Genomic DNA, 20,623 nt, shown 5'->3' on the forward strand with positions numbered 1-20,623 from the left:
AGAATGCGTGAGAGAGAGAGAGAGAGAAAGAAAGGAAGAAAGAGTGAGAGAGAGAAACCCTAGGGAAGGGGAGGGATATATTAATGAGGAAACAGAGAGTGGGGAGTAGAGTGGAGAGAGAGAGAGACAGAATGCGTGAGAGAGAGAGAGAGAAGAGAAAGAAGGAAGAAAGAGTGAGAGAGAGAAACCCTAGGGAAGGTGAGGATATATTAATGTATGAGGAAGCAGAGAAAGAATGAGAGTGGGAGAGAGAGAGAGAGAACGCGTGAGAGAGAGAGAGAGAGAGAAAGAAGAAGAAAGAGTGAGAGAGAGAAACCCTAGGGAAGGGGAGGGATATATTAATGTATGAGGAAGCAGAGAGTGGGAGTGAGAGTTGGAGAGAGAGAGAGAGACAGAATGCGTGAGAGAGAGAGAGAGAAAGAAAGGAAGAAAGAGTGAGAGAGAGAGAAACCCTAGGGAAGGGCAGGGATATATTAATGTATGAGGAAGCAGAGAAAGAATGAGAGTGGGAGAGAGAGAGAGAGAATGCGTGAGAGAGAGAGAGAGAAAGAAAGGAAGAAAGAGTGAGAGAGAGAAACCCTAGGGAAGGGGAGGGTTATATTAATGTATGAGGAAGCAGAGAAAGAATGAGAGTGGAAGAGAGAGAGAGAGAGAGAATGCGTGACAGAGAAAGAGAGAGAGATAGAAAGGAAGAAAGAGTGAGAGAGAGAAACTCTTGGGAAGGGGAGGGATATATGAATGTATGAAGAAGCAGAGAGGGGGAGTGAGAGTGGGAGAGAGAGGGAGACAGACTGCGTGAGAGAGAGAGAGAGAAAGGAAGAAAGGGAACGAGAGAGAGAAAGCCTAGGGAAGCGGAGGCATATATTAATGTACGAGGAAGCAGAGAAAGAATGAGAGTGGGCGAGAGAGAGAGACAGAATGCGTGAGAGAGAGAGAGAGATAGAAAGGAAGAAAGAGTGAGAGAGAGAAAGCCTAGGGAAGGGGAGGGATATATTAATGTATGAGGAAGTAGAGAAAGAATGAGAGTGGGAGAGAGAGAGAGACAGAATGCGTGAGAGAGAGATAGAGAGAGAAAGAAAGGAAGAAAGAGTGAGAGAGAGAAACCCCAGGGAAGGGGAGGGATATATTAATGTATGAGGAAGCAGAGAGTGGGAGAGAGAGAGAGACAGAATGCGTGAGAGAGGGAGAGAGAGAGAGAAGGAAGAAAGAGTGAGAGAGAGAAACCCTAGGGAAGGGGAGGGATATATTAATGTATGAGGAAGCAGAGAAAGAATGAGAGTGGAGAGAGAGAGAGAATGCGTGAGAGAGAGAGAGAGAAAGAAAGGAAGAAAGAGTGAGAGAGAGAAACCCTAGGGAAGGGGAGGGATATATTAATGTATGAGGAAGCAGAGAAAGAATGAGAGTGGGAGAGAGAGAGAGAGACAGAATGCGTGAGAGAGAGAGAGAGAGAGATAGAAAGGATGAAAGAGTGAGAGAGAGAAAGCCTAGGGAAGGGGAGGGATATATTAATGTATGAGGAAGCAGAGAGGGGGAGTGAGTGTGGGAGATAGAGAGAGACAGAATGCGTGAGAGAGAGAGAGAGAGAGAAAGAAAGGAAGAGAGAGTGAGAGAGAGAAACCCTAGGGAAGGGGAGGGATATATTAATGTATGAGGAAGCAGAGAAAGAATGAGAGTGGGAGAGAGAGAGAGAGAGAGAGAGAGAATGCGTGAGAGAGATAGAGAGAGAGATAGAAAGGAAGAAAGAGTGAGAGAGAGAAACTCTTGGGAAGGGGAGGGATATATGAATGTATGAAGAAGCAGAGAGGGGGAGTGAGAGTGGGAGAGAGAGGGAGACAGACTGCGTGAGAGAGAGGGAGAGAGAGAGAGAAAGGAAGAAAGGGAACGAGAGAGAGAAAGCCTAGGGAAGGGGAGGCATATATTAATGTATGAGGAAGCAGAGAAAGAATGAGAGTGGGCTAGAGAGAGAGACAGAATGCGTGAGAGAGAGAGAGAGATAGAAAGGAAGAAAGAGTGAGAGAGAGAAAGCCTAGGGAAGGGGAGGGATATATTAATGTATGAGGAAGTAGAGAAAGAATGAGAGTGGGAGAGAGAGAGAGAACAGAATGCGTGAGAGAGAGATAGAATAGAAAAAAGGAAGAAAGAAGTGAGTGAGAGAAAACCCAGGGAGGGGAGGGATATATTAATGTATGAGGAAGCAAGAGTGGGAGAGGAGAGAGGACAGAGCGATCGTGAGAGAGGGAGAGAGAGAGAGAAAGGAGAAAAGAGTGAGAGAGAGAACCCCTAGGGAAGGGGAGGTATATATTAATGTATGAGGAAGCAGAGAGTGGGAGAGAGAGAGAGACAGAATGCGAGAGAGAGGAGAGAGAAAGAGAAAGGAAGAAGATTGAGAGAGAGAACCAAACCCAGGGAAGGGGAGGGATATATTAATGTATGAGGAAGCAGAGAAAAGAATGAGAGTGGGAGGAGAGAGAGAGAGACAGAATGAGTGAGAGTGAGAGAGAGAGAGAGTGAGAAAGAAAGGAAGAAAGAGTGAGAGAGAGAAAGCCTAGGGAAGGGGAGGGATATATTAATGTATGAGGAAGGAGAGAAAGAATGAGAGTAGGAGAGAGAGAAGAGAGAGAAAGAAAGGAAGAAAGAGTGAGAGAGAGAAAGCCTAGGGAAGGGGAGGGATATATTAATGTATGAGGAAGCAGAGAAAGAATGAGAGAGTGGGGAGAGAGAGAGAGACAGAATGCGTGAGAGAGAGAGAAGAGAGAGAAAGAAAGGAAGAAAGAGTGAGAGAGAGAAAGCCTAGGGAAGGGGAGGGATATATTAATGTATGAGGAAGGAGAGAAAGAATGAGAGTGGAGAGAGAGAGAGAGAGAGAAAGAAAGGAAGAAAGAGTGAGAGAGAGAAAGCCTAGGGAAGGGGAGGGATATATTAATGTATGAGGAAGGAGAGAAAGAATGAGAGTGGGAGAGAGAGAGAGAGACAGAATGCGTGAGAGAGAGAGAGAAAGAGAAAGAGAGAAGGAATGGAAAAAGAGAGATAGAGAAATCTAGGGGAGAGGAGGGATACAATAATGTGTGGGGTGCTGAGAGGGAAAGAAAAAGGAGAGAAAACCTAAGGAAGGGGAGGGATATATTAATATATGAAGTAGCAGAGAGAGTGTGAGAGTGAGTGAGTGCGTGAGAGAGAGACAGAGAGAGGGGGGACTGATATATATACGTTTAGGAAGTGAGGGAGAGGATGAGGTGAACGATAGAGTAAGGCAGGCGGGGTGGTTAAACATGAATATATAATGAGGTGCTGAGAGAAAGGAGAGAAAGAGGGAGAAGTGGGAGGATATGTTTTGAGGGAGGGAGAACGAAAATGCTATTTGTGTTTAATAAGAAAGAGAGAAGGGGAGGGGGGAAGCATTGGGTAATTTATGATGAGGTGAAAGCGGAGGAGAGAAAGAAGAGAGAGAGAGAGACATAGAAAGAGGGAGAGAGCGCGAGAGAATAATAAATGTATTTACCAATAGAGGAAGAGTATGAGTTAATAAAGGAAGCAAAAATGGGCGGAGTCACGTATACGATGTAGTGGGAGGAGTCAACGTTGAATCGGTAAGAATAATAACTCTTATTACATCCCTTTTACTTTAAATTCTATTGTTTTCTTTTATGCGAAATAAAATCTGTTTTTCTGCGCAGTTTGTGAAGATTTCCAAATATGATTTCATGCAAATAATAGATCGAAGTGTTAGACATACAGCATCTCGAAAGAGTCCAGAAGCTGGCTACCCGCATGGTTCATGGTCTCAAAAATTTGTCCTACGAAGAAAGGCTGAGGACGCTCGACCTTTATTCTCTTGAAAAACGCCGCGGCCGTGGTGATCTCATTCTCGCCCACAACATCATAAGCGGAAAGTGTAACCTCTCGAAAGAGCTGTTCTTCACTCCTGCTCCAGAGCGTCGGCTGCGGGGTCATTCCGAAAAGCTCTACCTGCGACGATTTCATCTCAATCGAAGGATAGGAGCTTTCTCCGTCCGGATTGCGGATCCGTGGAACAAGCTGCCAGACGAGATGGTGAAGATGCTGACGACCGCTTTGTTCAAAGCCTCCCTGGACCTCAAGTGGCCTGAACTCTTTACATGAACACCACCCTGTACTTAACTCCATGTCTCCCTACATGGCCTTGCTATTTGCTTTTGAGCCAAATTAACTAACTAACTAACTAACTAATATATTATCAATAAATATCGAACACTTCTCCTCATCACTAATTCGTTTTTCGTTTGACATCTAAAAATTTCGCATTTTTTAATATTACGATTCTTACCCCTTAGCTTCACACCTCCCTGCAATCGTCACACAGCCTCGATTGTGGTTGCACCTGCTAGAAGCAACAGCCAAATCTCACATGATAAAGTATGAAACGTTTTTATCATTTTTTTTTCTTAATTTCTTGAAAATAAATTTATTTTTTATTTTCTGATTGGCATTTGGTCAGAAAACTCCAAAGATAAGCCAGTGCCTGAGCAATACAAAGAGGGGAGAGCAAGAATATGCAAGGCTAGTACAGTTTAGTGCAGCCGTGCACCGGTTGTCGTCCTATTTTAAGCTGCAAAAATGTGAGAGTCAAATACGAGAGGAAAGGGATCAGACCGGAAGGGATGTGAATGGAACAGGAAAGAAGTGAATGCCATGGAATAGAAAAAATGTGGACGAAATCCTAAAATTTGCGAATATATTTAGGTAATAGGGAAAAAAAGTATGTTTAATTTAAAATGTAATTTCCATTTTTAAAAGAAAGAACATTCTCGAATACATGTTTCTTATAGTTGAACGACCGCGTGTATTTATGGAGAGAAGAGGTCGGTTTGTTCCTGCTGTGGGCGAGAGTTTGTTTATTTTAATTTGGCTGACATCCATCTCGATAATGTGTTGCTTTAAGTAGCCTAGGGTCGAAAGCACGAATCCCGATAAAACCGCTGACAAAATAAAATAAAATCGATTTTCTGTCCCAATTGGAATATGCATGTCAGGTGATCGTCCTGTTTTCTGGAAGAATTATGTTGCTGAAGAAAATATGCACCAGAACAATGAAGAAATCGTCTCTAAACGGAAAGTGAAGATTTTTCTTATAAATATCCAAAGGAAGCTTGAAGTTGACAGCTTCGATATCTACAGCCACAATGGTCTTCCTTGACCAGATACAAGAATTGTTGAAGTAGCTAATATTCCAATTGGGCTTAGAGAAGAAACCATTTTTAAGGTGAAAAAATGTATTAATAAACTTCTGCCAACTTTAGACATTAAACAACGACTAGATTTTGATAAAGCTATCAGGTCCTTAAATAGTAAAAGAAGGAAGAATTCTGTTCTTAAATGCAAATGGTGGCACAGGGAAAACCTATGTGATCAACATCATACTTGATAGTTGCTACTGCCACGTCTGCTATTGCAACCACTTTGCTTCTGAAAGGGAGAGTTCTTCATTCTATGTCCAGGATTTCTCTCAGTGAGACTACAAAATCAACATTAAGACTCACAAAGAGAGATGCCACAAGAGAATTTGTGCCTCAATCTGGTCTCTTAGTTATCGATGGGACCAGGATGGGGCCTAAGCATCTCTGTGAGTGCCTTGAAAGGAGATTGCATGATGTGTGAGACTGTAACAAACCTGTTTGTGAATTTACTATATTACTGTCTGGTGATAGAAAACAAATTCTTGCAGATTATAATTTGTTGATGCAGATCCTTTCTTGAGGATTGAGTAGAAATAGTGAAGATAGGAACCAATCTAAGACTTCTTACAAAAGGTCATTCTGATGAAAAAGAGTCTGTTAATCACCATTTTGATGCTGGAAATGGTGATATTTCTGTCGAACAAAGTCTAGGTGCATCCAAAATCAACCTGCTTTACAACTTTGGCCTGTCAAGTTTATGTGATGTCTTGCAAATAATTTCAGAGACCCCATGTGGCTTGCAAACAGACCCATTATTACTCCAACAAATGAAATATCACAATTTGTAAATGAATTCATGTTGACCAGGATCCCCGGTGAGGTAAAGATATACAGAAGCTCAGATACAGTTGATAATGAAGCTCTGTACCTAATCAAATTCATCAACAAACTCCTACCATCAGCGTTTCCATGGACATATCCTCACACGAGAGACAAGAGGCTGCATTAGGTTTTTGAAGAATTTAGATGCTAAACAAGACCATTGCAATGACACAGGCTACGTTATTATCTGCTTCCAAGATCTTATTATTGCTGCCGGGGTTGCTTGTGATTCTTTTGCAGGATCAATCTCAGGGATTCCAAATGGGTCTCAAGGAATGGAGTTCCCATTCATAGTTACCATACAAACAATTTCCTGTGGAACCACTCTTTGCCTTGACATGCAACAAAGCACAGGAACAGACATTTAAACAAACTGGAATATATCTTCCAACACAATTCTTCTCCCGTGGTCAGCTGTAAGTTTCACTTTCTAGAGTTTGGATGAAGCCTAATGTAAAACTATTGGCTGAGAGAAATAGAAACTGTATATTTACTAACAATCGTGTCTATAAGGAGGTTCTATTTGACAGCAAAATATACATTTTAAGTAAGTTTCACAAAATGGAATTACACTTTCCTTTTTTGGGAAAATTTCACAGGATATTTAAACTGTTTATATAACAATGGAAGTATTTAGGGAGATGCCGGGGCTTACAACAACAACACCAATAACAAATGAAATTTCAATCTTTATTTCCAAAGTTAATCTCCAACAAAAAGGGAGCTAAACAAATAAAGAGATCTCCATGTGGTAATTAGATCTTCTAGAATTAGTAGCCGAATCCTACTCCATTCATCACTTATCATCTTAAAGAATGACACATTAGACAAGGAAAACATGATGGTCCTGGATGGAAGGCATTTAATCATATGCCTGTGTGTGGTGATGGTAAACTTGGGGTTAAACAACAGCAATATTTACAAGAAATTCAACTGAAGTCTGATAATAAACATTCAGCTGCCGTGTAACATTCGGTTTCGTCAAGAGCTTCTTTTAATGTTTGAGGTGTACGTTTCGCTGGATCGCAACCTCGAAACCATTTGAGAAGCATCTGAAAGCCTTGTTCCATAACACTGTACGAATGGTCAATCTTGATGATTTCCAGGTCATCTTGTGTAATATCTAATTCCCTTCCTGCAAAAGATACAATAAGAAATAATTGCAAAAGCATTAACGATAATATAAAACCTGTGAACAGTAAATTATAGATCTGACAAAGAAATTATGTGAATAGACGAATGAGAAATACTGAAGAAAGACGGAAAATAGAAGACATTGTTATCTGTTTCTAAAGATTTTGAGAAAAATAAGAAACAAGTTGAAATAAAAGCTGGAATTGGAGAAAACATTTAAAGATCGAATAAAATTGAAAGTTATACATGACAAATCTTCTGGTAAACAACTGGCAGGGGAAGTGTTTGTGTGGGCAGCAGTATACGAAAAGCTCAAGAATCAACAAAGACTACCAATAGTTACACCATTTCATCTATCCATTCAAATGCTTTGCCCTCTCTTCATAGGAGGGTTATAAGGGTAGAGTCCTCAGGCACCTCCTTCATACGATTCTATCTAAAGTAACCTTGATTAGAAATTCTGAGAGAATTTCCAAGCACAACCAATTGAAACTATGGTTTTTATGCAAAAATTTATTCTTGGTTTAGCCCCAGGTCTTCTGTCAGTTGGCTCAGCTCGATGAATCCCTCTTTTGATTCTTTCCTGAGACATTTTAATCACATGCCGGTAGTATTGGAGCAGCTGTGACCTCTCAATGCAGAGAAGCAGTCGTTTGACCTGGAGAGATACCCAAATTTCGAAGCTGCACGCGTTACTCCAGAGACTCCTCAGAGGAACTCAATTTCAGTCGTTTTAATAACATCCCATATTCAAAGACTGAAATAGTCATCTGTGATGTGGTCCCTCCTATGATTAGTAAATAATTAAAGATTATCAAAATTCAGAAATATCTCGAAAGTGGGGAATGACTTCAACGGCACAAAGTAAAAATATAACACTGTTAGGTACATATCACATATTATAGAAGATACCAGCTGAAAAGTTAGTCTTGGAATACTGACTCCTAAAAAGGAATTCCTTCACTGGCTGAAGGCCACAATTTCAAAAGAATCTCCTACAGGAGAGGCCCAAGAGTAAGCAAAGCAATGGGAAGAGTTTTAGTTTGTAGGCAATAACAGAACATCTACACCATACACCTACAACACTTGGGTCCTGAAAGAATCCCTGCATCCTCAAACATCTACATCATCTGGAAAGTTATCACAATTTATATGCAGGGGAGAGAAAAGGGGTTAATAGGAATTCTATATAGTATATCTAATGTACGCAATAGGTGCAGTGGTATCACAGGCAAGTTTACAGGGAGGACGGGTTAGGGTTGGGGAAGGACTTTTCAAGTAGCAGATACACGGGATTAGTTTGTAGTAAGAACAAGTATGAAAGACATATAGTTTCTCTAACCTAAGAGACATAATTAGAAGTGGGTGGGTGGGGGTCTATTCTCAAAGTGCAGTACTTTGAGGAAAAATGGGATGGAAAATGTACAGGGAACTGTTATGTCTACTGGCAACTAAGGGATTCTGTCTCCAAATGAAGGAGAGATTGCATGAGGTGTATTTGTAAAGTGCAATGTTGCATTTAATGTAGAGGATGCAGGAAAACTGGCAAGAAATGAGGTGAGCATACATCACTAGAAGTGTAATGTTAATGTGTTGAAAACCTGGGGTTAGGGAAAACTGGGTCTCAGAAGAATCTGTGATAGTGCACAATATAGTATAGATTTAGAAGGGATATGGTAAATGAAATTTGGATAAAGAAGTGCCTGGAATTCAAGTGGAAGAAAACAAGCGATTAAACCTGACAAACAACCACAACGACTGTGGGAGAAGTCGTCTGACACATACAAACTTGGAGAAATGAACGTAAGATGTTGATTATATTGGACTGGTGTTAATGGATTGATTTTTACCCCAGTATATGACTGGTACATTTTGTATGACTGCCAGAGAAATAACAAATTAGCAATGTCACAAATGATGTCCTCTCTTAATTTAGATAAATCATTTCTATCAGCTGACTGAGGGGATAATGTTACGACCTCTTGAGTCAGGGGTGAAAGGTTCAAATCTAGTCCCCCCACACAGCTCAATGTTCTGGTAAAGACATCTCTCTTCTGGTTCAGTCTACGAACCACGATAGGGATATTGCTGTAAAAAATAGGAATATTGTATAAATGATATTTTATGTTGTTAAACTTTCAGACAAGAGGAAATGGGATACTGTGATGTTCATGCCTTTCCAGTAAAGAAGAGTGAAATGATTTCAATTGATAAACAAAATCAAGTTGAGTTTGAAATTTCGGATGAGATTCTTTTTTTTAACGTGAGTTTCATTAATTTACAATACTGAGTTCAATCCAGCCATGGACACAGTCAACCATGGGGGACTGTTTTCTATAGAGACTGGCACTATATATTGACCAGGGACTAAAGAACTACAATCAAAGAGAACACAGCATGTCACACATAATGCAAACTCTCGTGTTTAAAAAGGTTGCATTCGATAATGTGGTCCTCTTCATCCAAGAGAAAGAATGATGTCACATCTGGAAACCTTCCCTCTTAACTCTGCCAGATTAAAACAGATATCTGCCTCAGCAACAACAACAATAACAACCAATCTGTGAACTTTCCAAAAACGTAAACAAACTAAAACATTGTCATTAACTCACCTGTTTAGTCTTTAACACCATTATTCTTGAGTCCCCTTTTACAAACGACAATATTAACTCGTCTGTATCTTCTAATTCAAATATTTTACACCTGTGCTGACCTCGGTGGATATTTTATGAAATTTCAGTGATATCTTTACTTTATAGCTAAACTTTCAATTGGAAACTAGGAATGGAATCTGTTCTCAGTCAAAAGTTTAACTGAAAGCAAAATTTATAGAAATCAATTAGGTATTTTATACTCACCAAGTTGCTGCCATTTACCGGCCAACTTTTTGGACACCCGATGTAGATGCTTCACCTCTAGCGTTAGTATATCTGAAATAAATGTTTCCACATTTTACACTTCATAGTATAATTTCCCTATCTCTGTTAATGGTTTATATCTTATTATTGTAAGACATTCCTATCATCAATGGCCAACTGCTGACCACTATAGGTTTCGTCGACAGTTTTATACTTTCTACAGTGGTCTTATAAAATGGCTCAATGTTTAGGTCCATAACAAAATAGACTGATCTTCCTAAACTTCCTTTTTCTATTAAGACAACCTTCTTGATCTATCAATGTTGCATTCATCTCATTTAATTATCACATGTTAACACCTTTTATTTCTTTTCTTTTTTTATAGCTGGGCTAAACCTATGAGATAGCATTGTTCCCTCATCAGTAGACTTCACTAATCCAGTGTTAACCATGCTGGTCATAAATGCTCTTGACACAAACTCATGTCATACCACTTGAAGTAGGATCAACACACACCTGTTTTCTTTGTTTTAACCTTTAATTTTATCTATGCAACTCACAGTTCACCAGAATTTCATCTGATTCATAAAATATTTTGAGACTCCTTAATGAAACCGCTTTCATTCCAGGTGAGCAATGATTAGTTTTACAGAGGTGAAACAGAAAGTGATAACAAGGGTCCTAAAACACTGTATACTTGCACAAAACACCTTTAAAAACATGCAAATGTTTATACACAGATTATTGCAAAAGAAAAATATTTGAAAAGGTACAAAAGAAGTGATATTCAAGAATATATAAACAAGATGGTGATATAGATCAAACTTCAAGCACCAAATCTTGTTTTTGCCCAGAAGTTTTGACTTGGCAAATGCTTATTGCCCATCCTCGGTTTCTGCAATGACATCAATGCCTCTACTCTTATTAGACAATGTGGGATTGTAGCATCGTCCTCAAGTTAATGTTTTAACTTTTGGCATAGTTTCTCCTATTATTTTGAACCTTACCTGTTTCTGTTGACCTTTGACATATGTCAGACTGCATCAAGTATTTGCTTTAGACAGCATTCTAGACCGAGTAATTAGTCCATCCAGTCTATCCAGAACTAATTGTATAAACATTTGATCTCTTCTTCTTATTTTTATGTCATCCATAAATGCCTTCTTAAGTGATTTCCCTTGAGTAATTTCTTCTGATAAATCTGCCGATCCCCATAAAAGCATCCCCATAACAAGCGCAAACCAAGTAACGGATATTGTGCAATCTGCAGTTGTTCTAGTTCCAATGTTGGGCACACGAAAATCTTTTTCTAGTGCTTTTGCCACATTAAAATGTACTCAGGACCCTTTATAAAGTGGTTGGTGTTAAGAAAGGCATACTACCATAGGAAAGGTGGAATGTTTAAGGGAGATGTGTTTCTCAAGCAATCGAGGTGGACAGTAATTCTGAATAAGGACATGGATAGTGACCACCCAGCCAATTCGATGATGAAGACACTATAATCGATTGCATTGTATCTTGCACCCAATCTTGAGGAGAGAGAAAGAGAGCAATTGTCTCAGCAGAAGACCAAAGTCTCCTACTGGGATAAACACAACGTTTAGGGGATGTAATGATAGATTTAATATCAGTGAAAAAAAGAGAGTGTGTTCACACTTGTAACAATTTTCAACTTAGTCACCTTGTTAAAAATGACCGACAACAACAACAACAATTAGGAAACTTATTAAAATGTACAACAAACAAGCTCTCTCATTATCTCATCTGTTTTTGCCTTTAAACGACAAATTGCTTTCCTTTATTCCAAAGACAATATGAAGTCTGTTGTGTTTTCTAATTTAGCCATTTTACCAACAGCGCCAACACTGCTGGTCATTTTATTAAATTTCAAATCAGTAATATCAATGGGCTTGTAGATGCATCCATAGTAAGAGAGAGAGAGAGAGAGAAATGACAATATGGCAACGAGATGATAGAAAGTGAGAATATTCCCCTTAAGGGGAGCGAACCGCTTCAGGTTTTATATTTTATCTCTTGTATTTTTCCTTATCGTATGAGATCTTTTTCCTGTGTCTCATGTTTCCCTATTTCTGTAAAATCCATTTATTGGATATTCCTGCATTTGTAGTAGAACAGAATTACTTTGTAGCTAACCATTCGAATGAAATATAGCAATAGAACCGCTTCTCAGTGATTCACACAAATTATGTAGTTCAGGTGGAGGTAAAATTTGTAGAAGTCAATTAGATACAGTTATTTTATACTCACCAAGTGGCTGAGCCTCTGTCTGGGATGCCTTGTCTTCAACCTTTGGACGCACTGAAATAAACATTTCCAAGTTTTATACTTCATAGTAAAATTTCTTTATCTTTATGAATAATTCTGTATTTTATTATTGTGAGACATTCATGTAATCAATGGTCAACTGGTGAGTAATATGGCTTTGGTCAGCATTTTTACACTCTCTACCATGGGACCATGTAATATACCCAATATATAGGTCTGACCTTCCTCAATCTCTACCATGGGACCATGTAATATACCCAATATATAGACTGACCTTCCTCAATCTCCTCTCACTATTAAGACATCCTACATAATCTAACAACATTGCACTTATCTCATTTAATAATCCCTTGTTAACACTGCTAATCTCTTTCTTATATTTAATCTAATCTATGACATGATTGTCCTCTCATCTCTAGACTTCACTAATCAACATTCTTCTCGTTTTCTACTTAATTCCATGACAACCAAATTGGTCCTCAAAAATCGGACCACAAAACCATGACACATCATTTCAGGTAGGATAAACATAACCACGCTCTCTTTTTTAAAGGTCACTGTTGGCAATCTTTAATTTTAACTGACCACATCACACTTCATCAGAATATCATCTGATTAAGGAAATGTCAATCATCCTCCTTAATAAGCGACTTTTTTCAGGTGAACAATGATTAGTTCTACACAGGTGGAGAGGTAAGCGATAACAGGTATCCTGAAACACTGTACATTTGTACAAAACCTCCTTAACAACAAAATCACTGTTCATGTACAACACATTATTACAAAGAGGTTATATCCAAATTGAGAATTAACAATTTATTCTGAAGAATATATAAACAAAATCGAACTGGAAACATGAAATTTTGCATTGTTTTTAGTAGTTTTGAATTATCAGTTGTTTTCTGTCCATCTTCAGCTTTGCCATGGTCTCACTGCCCCACCATATATCAGTCAACAAGATAGCGTACCACCATATTTAACTTTTGGTTTGTCTTTAACTTTTGGCATGAGTTCTCCTGCCGTTCGTAACTTCCCTTGCTCTAGCTGACCTCTCACAAATTATAGACTGCATTACTTATTTGTTTGAAACCACATTCTTGACTAAGTACTTACTCTATCGAGTCTACTAACCAGAACTATTTGCATATCCTTTTAGTCTCTTGTTAGTATTGTTATGTCAGCCATGAATATCTTTCCGTTGAGCAATTTCTTCTGGACATTCTGTTAATCTAATTAGCAAAACTATAAAGATCACCAACCAACTGATATTGTGCAACCTACAGTTATTCCAGATCCAGAACCTGGCAGTCTTTTGTGAAGTTTTATCCTATGAAACACATTTTGAAACTGTTATAGCATCTCCTCATCAGATCCTTAATCTCCTCCCATTTATGAAAGAAATTCCTTGTTTCCATCAACAATGTGTGTAGTACAGAACAATAAGCATTAGCCAGATCAAGCCATACTACATCCGAATCCCTTTTATTCTTCTTTGCTTTTTATATGGTATCCCAGATTTAAAATACATGTTCTACACACACAGACATTCTCCGGATTCTAGTCTTCTGGATATTTTCAGTCATATAACTATCCTTTCTTCTTTCAACCCGTCCGATGTCTCTTTGAATGTATTTGATTGTATTGTATCATACAGCCTCTATGAAGTTTGAAGAAAAGGAAAGAGACAACGGTTTTCTGAGCAGCAAACCAACGTCTTCCACTTGAATAAAGACAATGTTTACTGGATGCAATGATAGATTTATTATCAGTGAAAAATATGAGGGTGGTCATATTTGGAACCCGTTTCATTGCAAGTCTGCCAGATTATGAGAGACATCAGGTAAAATAACAAGAATATCTTGTCAGTAAACATTTAAAAAATACAGGCGTAGGAGTGGCTGTGTGGTAAGTATCTTGCTTACGAATTAGATGGTTCTGGGTTCAGTCCCACTGTGTGGCACCTTGGGCAAGTGTCTTCTACTATAGCCTCGAGCCAACCAAAGCCCGTCGTATGCATGTTGTATGTATGTATGTATATATGTATGTATGTATATATGTATGTATGTGTGTATGTGTTTGTCCTCCCAACATTGCTTGACAACCGGTGCTGGTGTGTTTCCGTCCCCGTACCATAGCAGTTTGGCTAAAGAGACAGATGGAATAAGTACTAGGCTTACAAAGAATAAATCCTAGGGTCAATTTGGTCGACTAAAAAGGTGGGGCTCCAGCATGGTGACAGTCAAATGACTGAACCGAGTAAAAGAGTATAAAACAAACAAAACCTTTGTCATTACTTCACCTGTTAAACCACAACATATATTATTTGACTGTTCCAAAAGAGAACCTGAAATCTATTTTGCTTCTAATTTATCCATTTCACCAACCGTGCTAACCTGATTGGATACTTTATGAAATGTCAATAGTATCGATATGTTTAATATGATTAGTTTAATGCTAAAACTTCCCATTGACAGGTAAGAATGGAAGCTGATCTTTATCATTCTGATATCAAAATAGTTCAGCAGAGAATAAACCTTACAGAAATCAATCAAGTGCTGTTATTTTATACTCACCAACAGGTTCAGCCAGTGTCTGCATTTCCTTGTCTTCAAATGTTCGATTCACTGAAATGAATATTTCCAAGTTTCAAACATTTAAAAAAAATTTCTCTATCTTTATTAATAATCTATATTTTATATCAGGGATTCCTTTCATAGATAATCAACTGTTGAAGACAATGGTTTTGGTTAGAATGTTTATAGTTTGAACAGGATTACCATGTAATAGTTTAATATTTACACTGCCTTCCAAAATTTCCTTTATCTTTTGAGACATTCGACATAATCTAACAACTGTGTCATTATTTCATTTAATTATCACTTGATAACACCAATCTTTGATTAGGTTTGTCTTTCCTTTCTTATATCTGCACTAAACATATGACGTGAAATTGTGCCCTCACTTCTGCCCTTCTCTAACCAACATTATTCTCAGCTTTGCTTAATTCCAATGGCAACCAGTCTGGTTATCCATGATCTAACCATTAACACATTGCACACACCACTTTAAGTTGTATAAACACTCAAACCTGATCTCCTTCTTAAACATTACTGCATGTAATGATTAGTTTTCAACTTCCTGCATCGCTGTTCACCAGAATGTCAGCTGATGCATGAAATGCTTTAAAACACCTTAATAGAGCAGTGTTTATAAAGGTGAGTGAAGATTACTTCTACACAGGTGGAACAGAAAATGATAACAGGTGTCCTCAAAGAGGATACACTTGCACAAACTTCACTCTACTACAGGTAACTCTTCATCCTTACATTATAGCAGTGAAAAGATCTGAAATGGTAGAATGGAAGTGATTCTGAAAACTCTAGGATATCTCTGACAACCTTCTTCTATATATCAACCAAACTTTCGTCTCTCCTTTGATGTCCCCTTAATCAATGCGGTGCCTCTGAATGGGCTGAGAACTCAGTTCAATCAAATCTGAGGGGACGAAATGGACACCTCTGTAGAAATATTTACCTGACAGAAACCATCTTCCTGATGTCGTAGGTAACAACATTACAAGAAATATGAAACCCTGCTCACACCCCATTCCACCATCACTGTTTTACCACATTTGTCACTAATGATCATTGACGTCAACTAATTGAAAATGTTTCTAAAATGTTTTATAAAATGCATCTAATTAGTGTCAAATACGTATACAGAAATGTTCCACAACATAGTGTTTCCTATGAAATGAAGCAAAAACACAATACCATCAAAACATACTGAAACATAGGGACGATAATCACAGTTCGTATGGATGTGGTCATGTAACCAAGGAAAATTGTAAAACTACAGAGAGTAATAAGGTGTAGGATGTTACTCGAAGATGCTAAGTTCTGTGGAGGTTCTACAGTTTGAGAAATGATCTACCTATGATAAGAATATTCACAATATACAATATGATATTTAGAGGCCTCTGAAACTCGTTCTGAGTGTAAAAATCGCGTTTTTGACAATTTTCAACTTGCCAGTTCACCATGTGTCCTATTCAACAATGGATCGAAACTTATTCTCCAAGATTGTATACATCTACACTTTATTCGTTCAAAATCTCAAAGTCTCTTCTTAACTTCTTCATAGTTAATTTTATTTTTCCAATATGTGCTTTTTAACAAAATTGCACAGTTCTCTGACAGAAATTTTATCACACAAGGTCAATAAAAGTGACAGGACCAGCAATAGAACCTAAAGACGGACGAAATGCAGTTAAGTACGTTAACGATTCTGCCAGGGGTCACCTTATCTATTATTTAATAATATTAAAGCGGCGAACTAGCAGAATCGGTGGCGCGCCGAACAAAATGCCGAGTGGCGTTTCGTCCGTCTTCACGTTCTGAGTTTAAAATTCCACCGAGGTTGTCTTTGCCTTTCATTTTTTCAGGGTAAATAAAATAAGTACCAGTTTTGTACTGGCGTCGATATACTCGCCTCATTTCCTCCCCTGAAAATGATAACACAATATCAACAAAAGGGCAGATATAAACCTATTTGGTAAAAGGATCTTATTTTACATATAAAAATTTATATTTTAAATCATATTATTTTCATACTGAAATGCTTATGGTATTAAAGTAAAACTCCTAATTACAATTTGAGATGTTATTGATTTACAATTCATTGATTACATATTAACAGACAATTATCTAATTAGATCATAATTATACGTTTTTGTATTTTTGATTGTAAAAATAACATATTGTAAAAATAACATATTTTCAGGACCTTAACTTTGAAATATCTTGCTCAGATGCTGGCCTCTCCTCACCTAAAAGAGTGAAATTGTCATCAGCTGATATCTTCTTCGTTAGAAGATCAGATCTTGAAGAAGGGACGAAGCGGTGATGGGATCGTGTGCCAACTAATTTCACTGAGCTGCTGAATCGTGAAAGTAAGTCGAAGCTGTTTTCATTTCGGATGACATCGGCTGCCGACATGTCAAAGAACATTACCTCTGGAATGCTTGCACATGCTCAGCCATACCCTTGCACCTTTGAGTGAAATGTATTTCCGTGGCTGTTAGACTTGCTTTTCAGCATTTCTTCATTACTACACTTCCTACACTTTCATCCACTGATTCCCTCATATGTCCTTTTTTTCCACATGACATGGCAAGAAAAACTACACTCGCTTCAAGTCCTTGATCATTCTGATGATGACAGAGATTTGTTTGGCGTCTCTAGTTCTTGTATTGGTCGGTTGCACCGACACTGAAGTACAGGAGATGGTTTATGAATGGAAGTTCTGTCTTTATATGCGATATCACCCTCGTAATAAAAGCATGCACTATGGTGCTGTCTTGTTTCAAACAGGAATTACAACCGTGTTCCGTGGTCTGCTACCGCAACTGCTCCTTTATAGGATCCAGTTAGCTCAAGACATCATTAGGAGGAACCACGTCCTGTTTCGGCCCCTACTCCTCTACCGTTTTGACGTGGCGCCCCCCCCTTTCGGAGGTGTCTTCAGCTCTGGTGTTGGGTGCATGTCTTTCTTCTTCTTCTTTCTTCTGTTCCCTGACCTCTTCGATGTATCGTCAGCGAGTGTCAGCCGGTGACTGACTGTCTTGTCAAATCTTACACCCCAAATACCTGCCGGCAGGCTCCAGCGGGCAGCCCCAGCAAGTTGTCACGTGACACTATCTCACTTTAACTGACTAGTGAAGGCGCGTAGTTTTAGCCCGCGCTTTTTCTAAACGACCGTCGCCGGTCAGTCAGCTTGTCTCACCTAATGATGTTATTTCCCGTCGGCGTGTTTATGACTTTCAAGCCATTTTCGGTCTTCCCGCTTCAGCCATATATAGAAGCTGGCTGTTTCGACCGCTTCCTGTACTCTCCTTATTAGTTTACGCAGCTCGGGGCTAGAAAAAAACAAATCTTCTTTTGAAAAGCGTTGTCATTTTCTTTTCAATGTAGCCTCTAGCCCCCACTGCCAGGTGATAATATTCGATATTCCATCCCTGTTCTCTGCATTCTTCAATTAGCTTTTCATACCTCTTCTCCTATGACACAGATTGAAGTGCATTGTGGGTTTGAACCTGTCTGATAACAGATCGCGAATGGATGAATATATTGGCCTGGGAGTTGTTCCAATGAAACCCTTGCACCGAATCCTTCACTACAAAACTATAATTTTCTGCCAAGTCTGACAATACTGTTGCTTGATTTGATGTCAGATCATCTTTCTGATGAATAAGGAGACTAGTTTGAGTCTTTGCTATGAAATGGGGTTGATGCAGAGTATCAAACACATTTTCAGCGGTTTGAAGGAAATCATTCACTGGGGAAGTTAGGCACATCAGGGCTGCCCAGTCCACATAAATCCTCGTTACTAAATCCTCTGAGTCAAAATCACGTGATTAAAATATGTCCAACACTTCAGTCCACTCAGCTGGCGAAAATATGTAATTTTACAGCGAAATAAATCAAAATCAAAATCGATCAACATCAATGGAAATTGTAGCTGTGATACCAGTGCCGGTGGTACGTACAAGAACCATCCGAACGTGGCCGTTGCCAGCCTCACCTGGCCCCCCGTGCCGGTGGTACGTAAAAGAGCCATCTGGACGTGGCCGTTGCCAGTGCCGCCCGTCTGACCTCTGTGCCGATGGAACGTAAAAAAGCACGATCCGATCGTGGCCGTTTGCCAGCCTCGTCTGACACCTGTGCCGGTAGCACGTAAAAAGCACCCACTACACTCACGGAGTGGTTGGCGTTAGGAAGGGCATCCCGCCGTATAAGCTTCGCCAGATCAGACTGGGCCTGGTGCAGCCTTCTGGCTTCCCAGACCCCAGTTGAACCGTCCAACCCATGCTAGCAGGGAAAGTGGACGCTAAATAATGATGATGATGAATGATGATGACTAGCGTCCTGTTCATGGAAGAATATATAAGCCGGGGGAACCGGGAAGCCAACCCTATGCTTCATATGGAGTAATATGGTCTAACATAATTAGGTACAGTTATTTTCTACTCACCAGGTGGTTCTGCCAACATCTGGACTTCCGGCTTTGACGACTTTGGACCCTCTGAAATAAACAATTTCATGTTTTAAACACTGTAGAAAAAAAGTCTTTATCATTATTAATAATCGATGTTTTATTATTGTTAGACAATCCTATCATCATTGATCAACTGGTGACCATCATGCTTTTGGAGAGCATTTGTATAATTTCTACAGTATTACAATGTAATTATTCAAAATTTAGGTCCACAACAGCATAAACTACACTTAACAACCCTTCTCTGTCTCTTAAGGCATCCAACAATTTTAACAATTCTGAAATTATCTCGTTTAATTATCCCCTAATAACAACAGATTTTCTCTTAGTTTCGTTTTGGTTTTCTTATGTTTGTTCCAGATCTTTGACAAGACATCGTCATTTCACCTCCAGAGATCTCTAATCAATATTCGTCTCATCTTCTGCTAAATTCAAATGTCAACCAAGTTGCGCATCGAAGATCCAACCCCAAGCACGAAACACCACTTCAGGATATATATATATATATATATATATATATATATATATATATATTATATATATATATATACCTGTTCTCTTTGTTATTGGTTACTACTATTAATCTTTAATTTTAATTACCCACATCACAGTTCTCCAGAATGTAATCAGATGTGGGGAAATATCTGAAGATATTTCAACGTCATTCATCCTCCTGAATAAAGCAGGTCGAACAGAAAGTGACATCAGGTCTAACAGGAAGTGATATCTCGTGTCCTAAATTAACACACTACATTCACACAAAACCTCATTAACGACATAAAACTTGTCGTCCACACATTATTGCTGTGAAAATATTTGAAACGGTTCAGAAGAACTGATACTCGGGAATACTAATCTATACATCAATCAAAGTTTCCCCACCCTTTTGATGTCCCCTCTCTAATGTTGGCCCCTAAACCCTCAGTTGAGATTTTATTATTGAGTCTCCTATTTTATAAAGGCTCACTCTGATATTCATATAAATGCAGTTGTTTTTAATTATCAGCTTCCGAAGATATTGATAAATCATTAATCACTCTAATCACACACAAGATGTCGGTGTTTACTGATAGAACCTTGGTGATTTATTGGTATTTAGTCACCATTTATAATTCAGTATTCTTTATTATTTTTATGTTGCAGAAAGTAACCATCTTGAAGTGTGACAAAGTCTTCTAATTGGACAAGAACAATGTTTAGTGGGAGTAGTGAGAGACATAATATGACAGAGAAAAAGACACCTGGAACATCTTT

The 20,623-nt window shown here is 38.8% G+C and overlaps 1 protein-coding gene across 3 annotated transcripts in view; it reads right to left on the reverse strand.

Annotated features, from left to right (window-relative positions):
- Positions 1–6,711: 6,711 nt before the first annotated feature.
- LOC115231018 (E3 ubiquitin-protein ligase MIB2-like) overlaps positions 6,712–20,623 on the reverse strand; it is a 31,928-nt gene continuing 18,016 nt past the window's right edge. For 2 of the 3 annotated variants that reach the window (XM_029801114.2, XM_036499916.1), the window contains exons 8-12: positions 19,346–19,396; positions 14,887–14,937; positions 12,296–12,346; positions 10,028–10,099; positions 6,712–7,170 (exon numbers count right to left, since the gene is read on the reverse strand). In XM_029801114.2, the coding sequence (XP_029656974.1) occupies positions 6,965–7,170; positions 10,028–10,099; positions 12,296–12,346; positions 14,887–14,937; positions 19,346–19,396 (431 nt within the window). In that variant the 3' untranslated portion in view covers positions 6,712–6,964. The remainder of the gene's footprint in view (positions 7,171–10,027; positions 10,100–12,295; positions 12,347–14,886; positions 14,938–19,345; positions 19,397–20,623) is intronic. The other variant, XM_036499917.1, reaches the window with a different exon arrangement.

The sequence above is a fragment of the Octopus sinensis genome, unplaced genomic scaffold, assembly GCF_006345805.1.
Source record: "Octopus sinensis unplaced genomic scaffold, ASM634580v1 Contig17162, whole genome shotgun sequence".
In the NCBI taxonomy this organism is placed as follows: domain Eukaryota; kingdom Metazoa; phylum Mollusca; class Cephalopoda; order Octopoda; family Octopodidae; genus Octopus; species Octopus sinensis.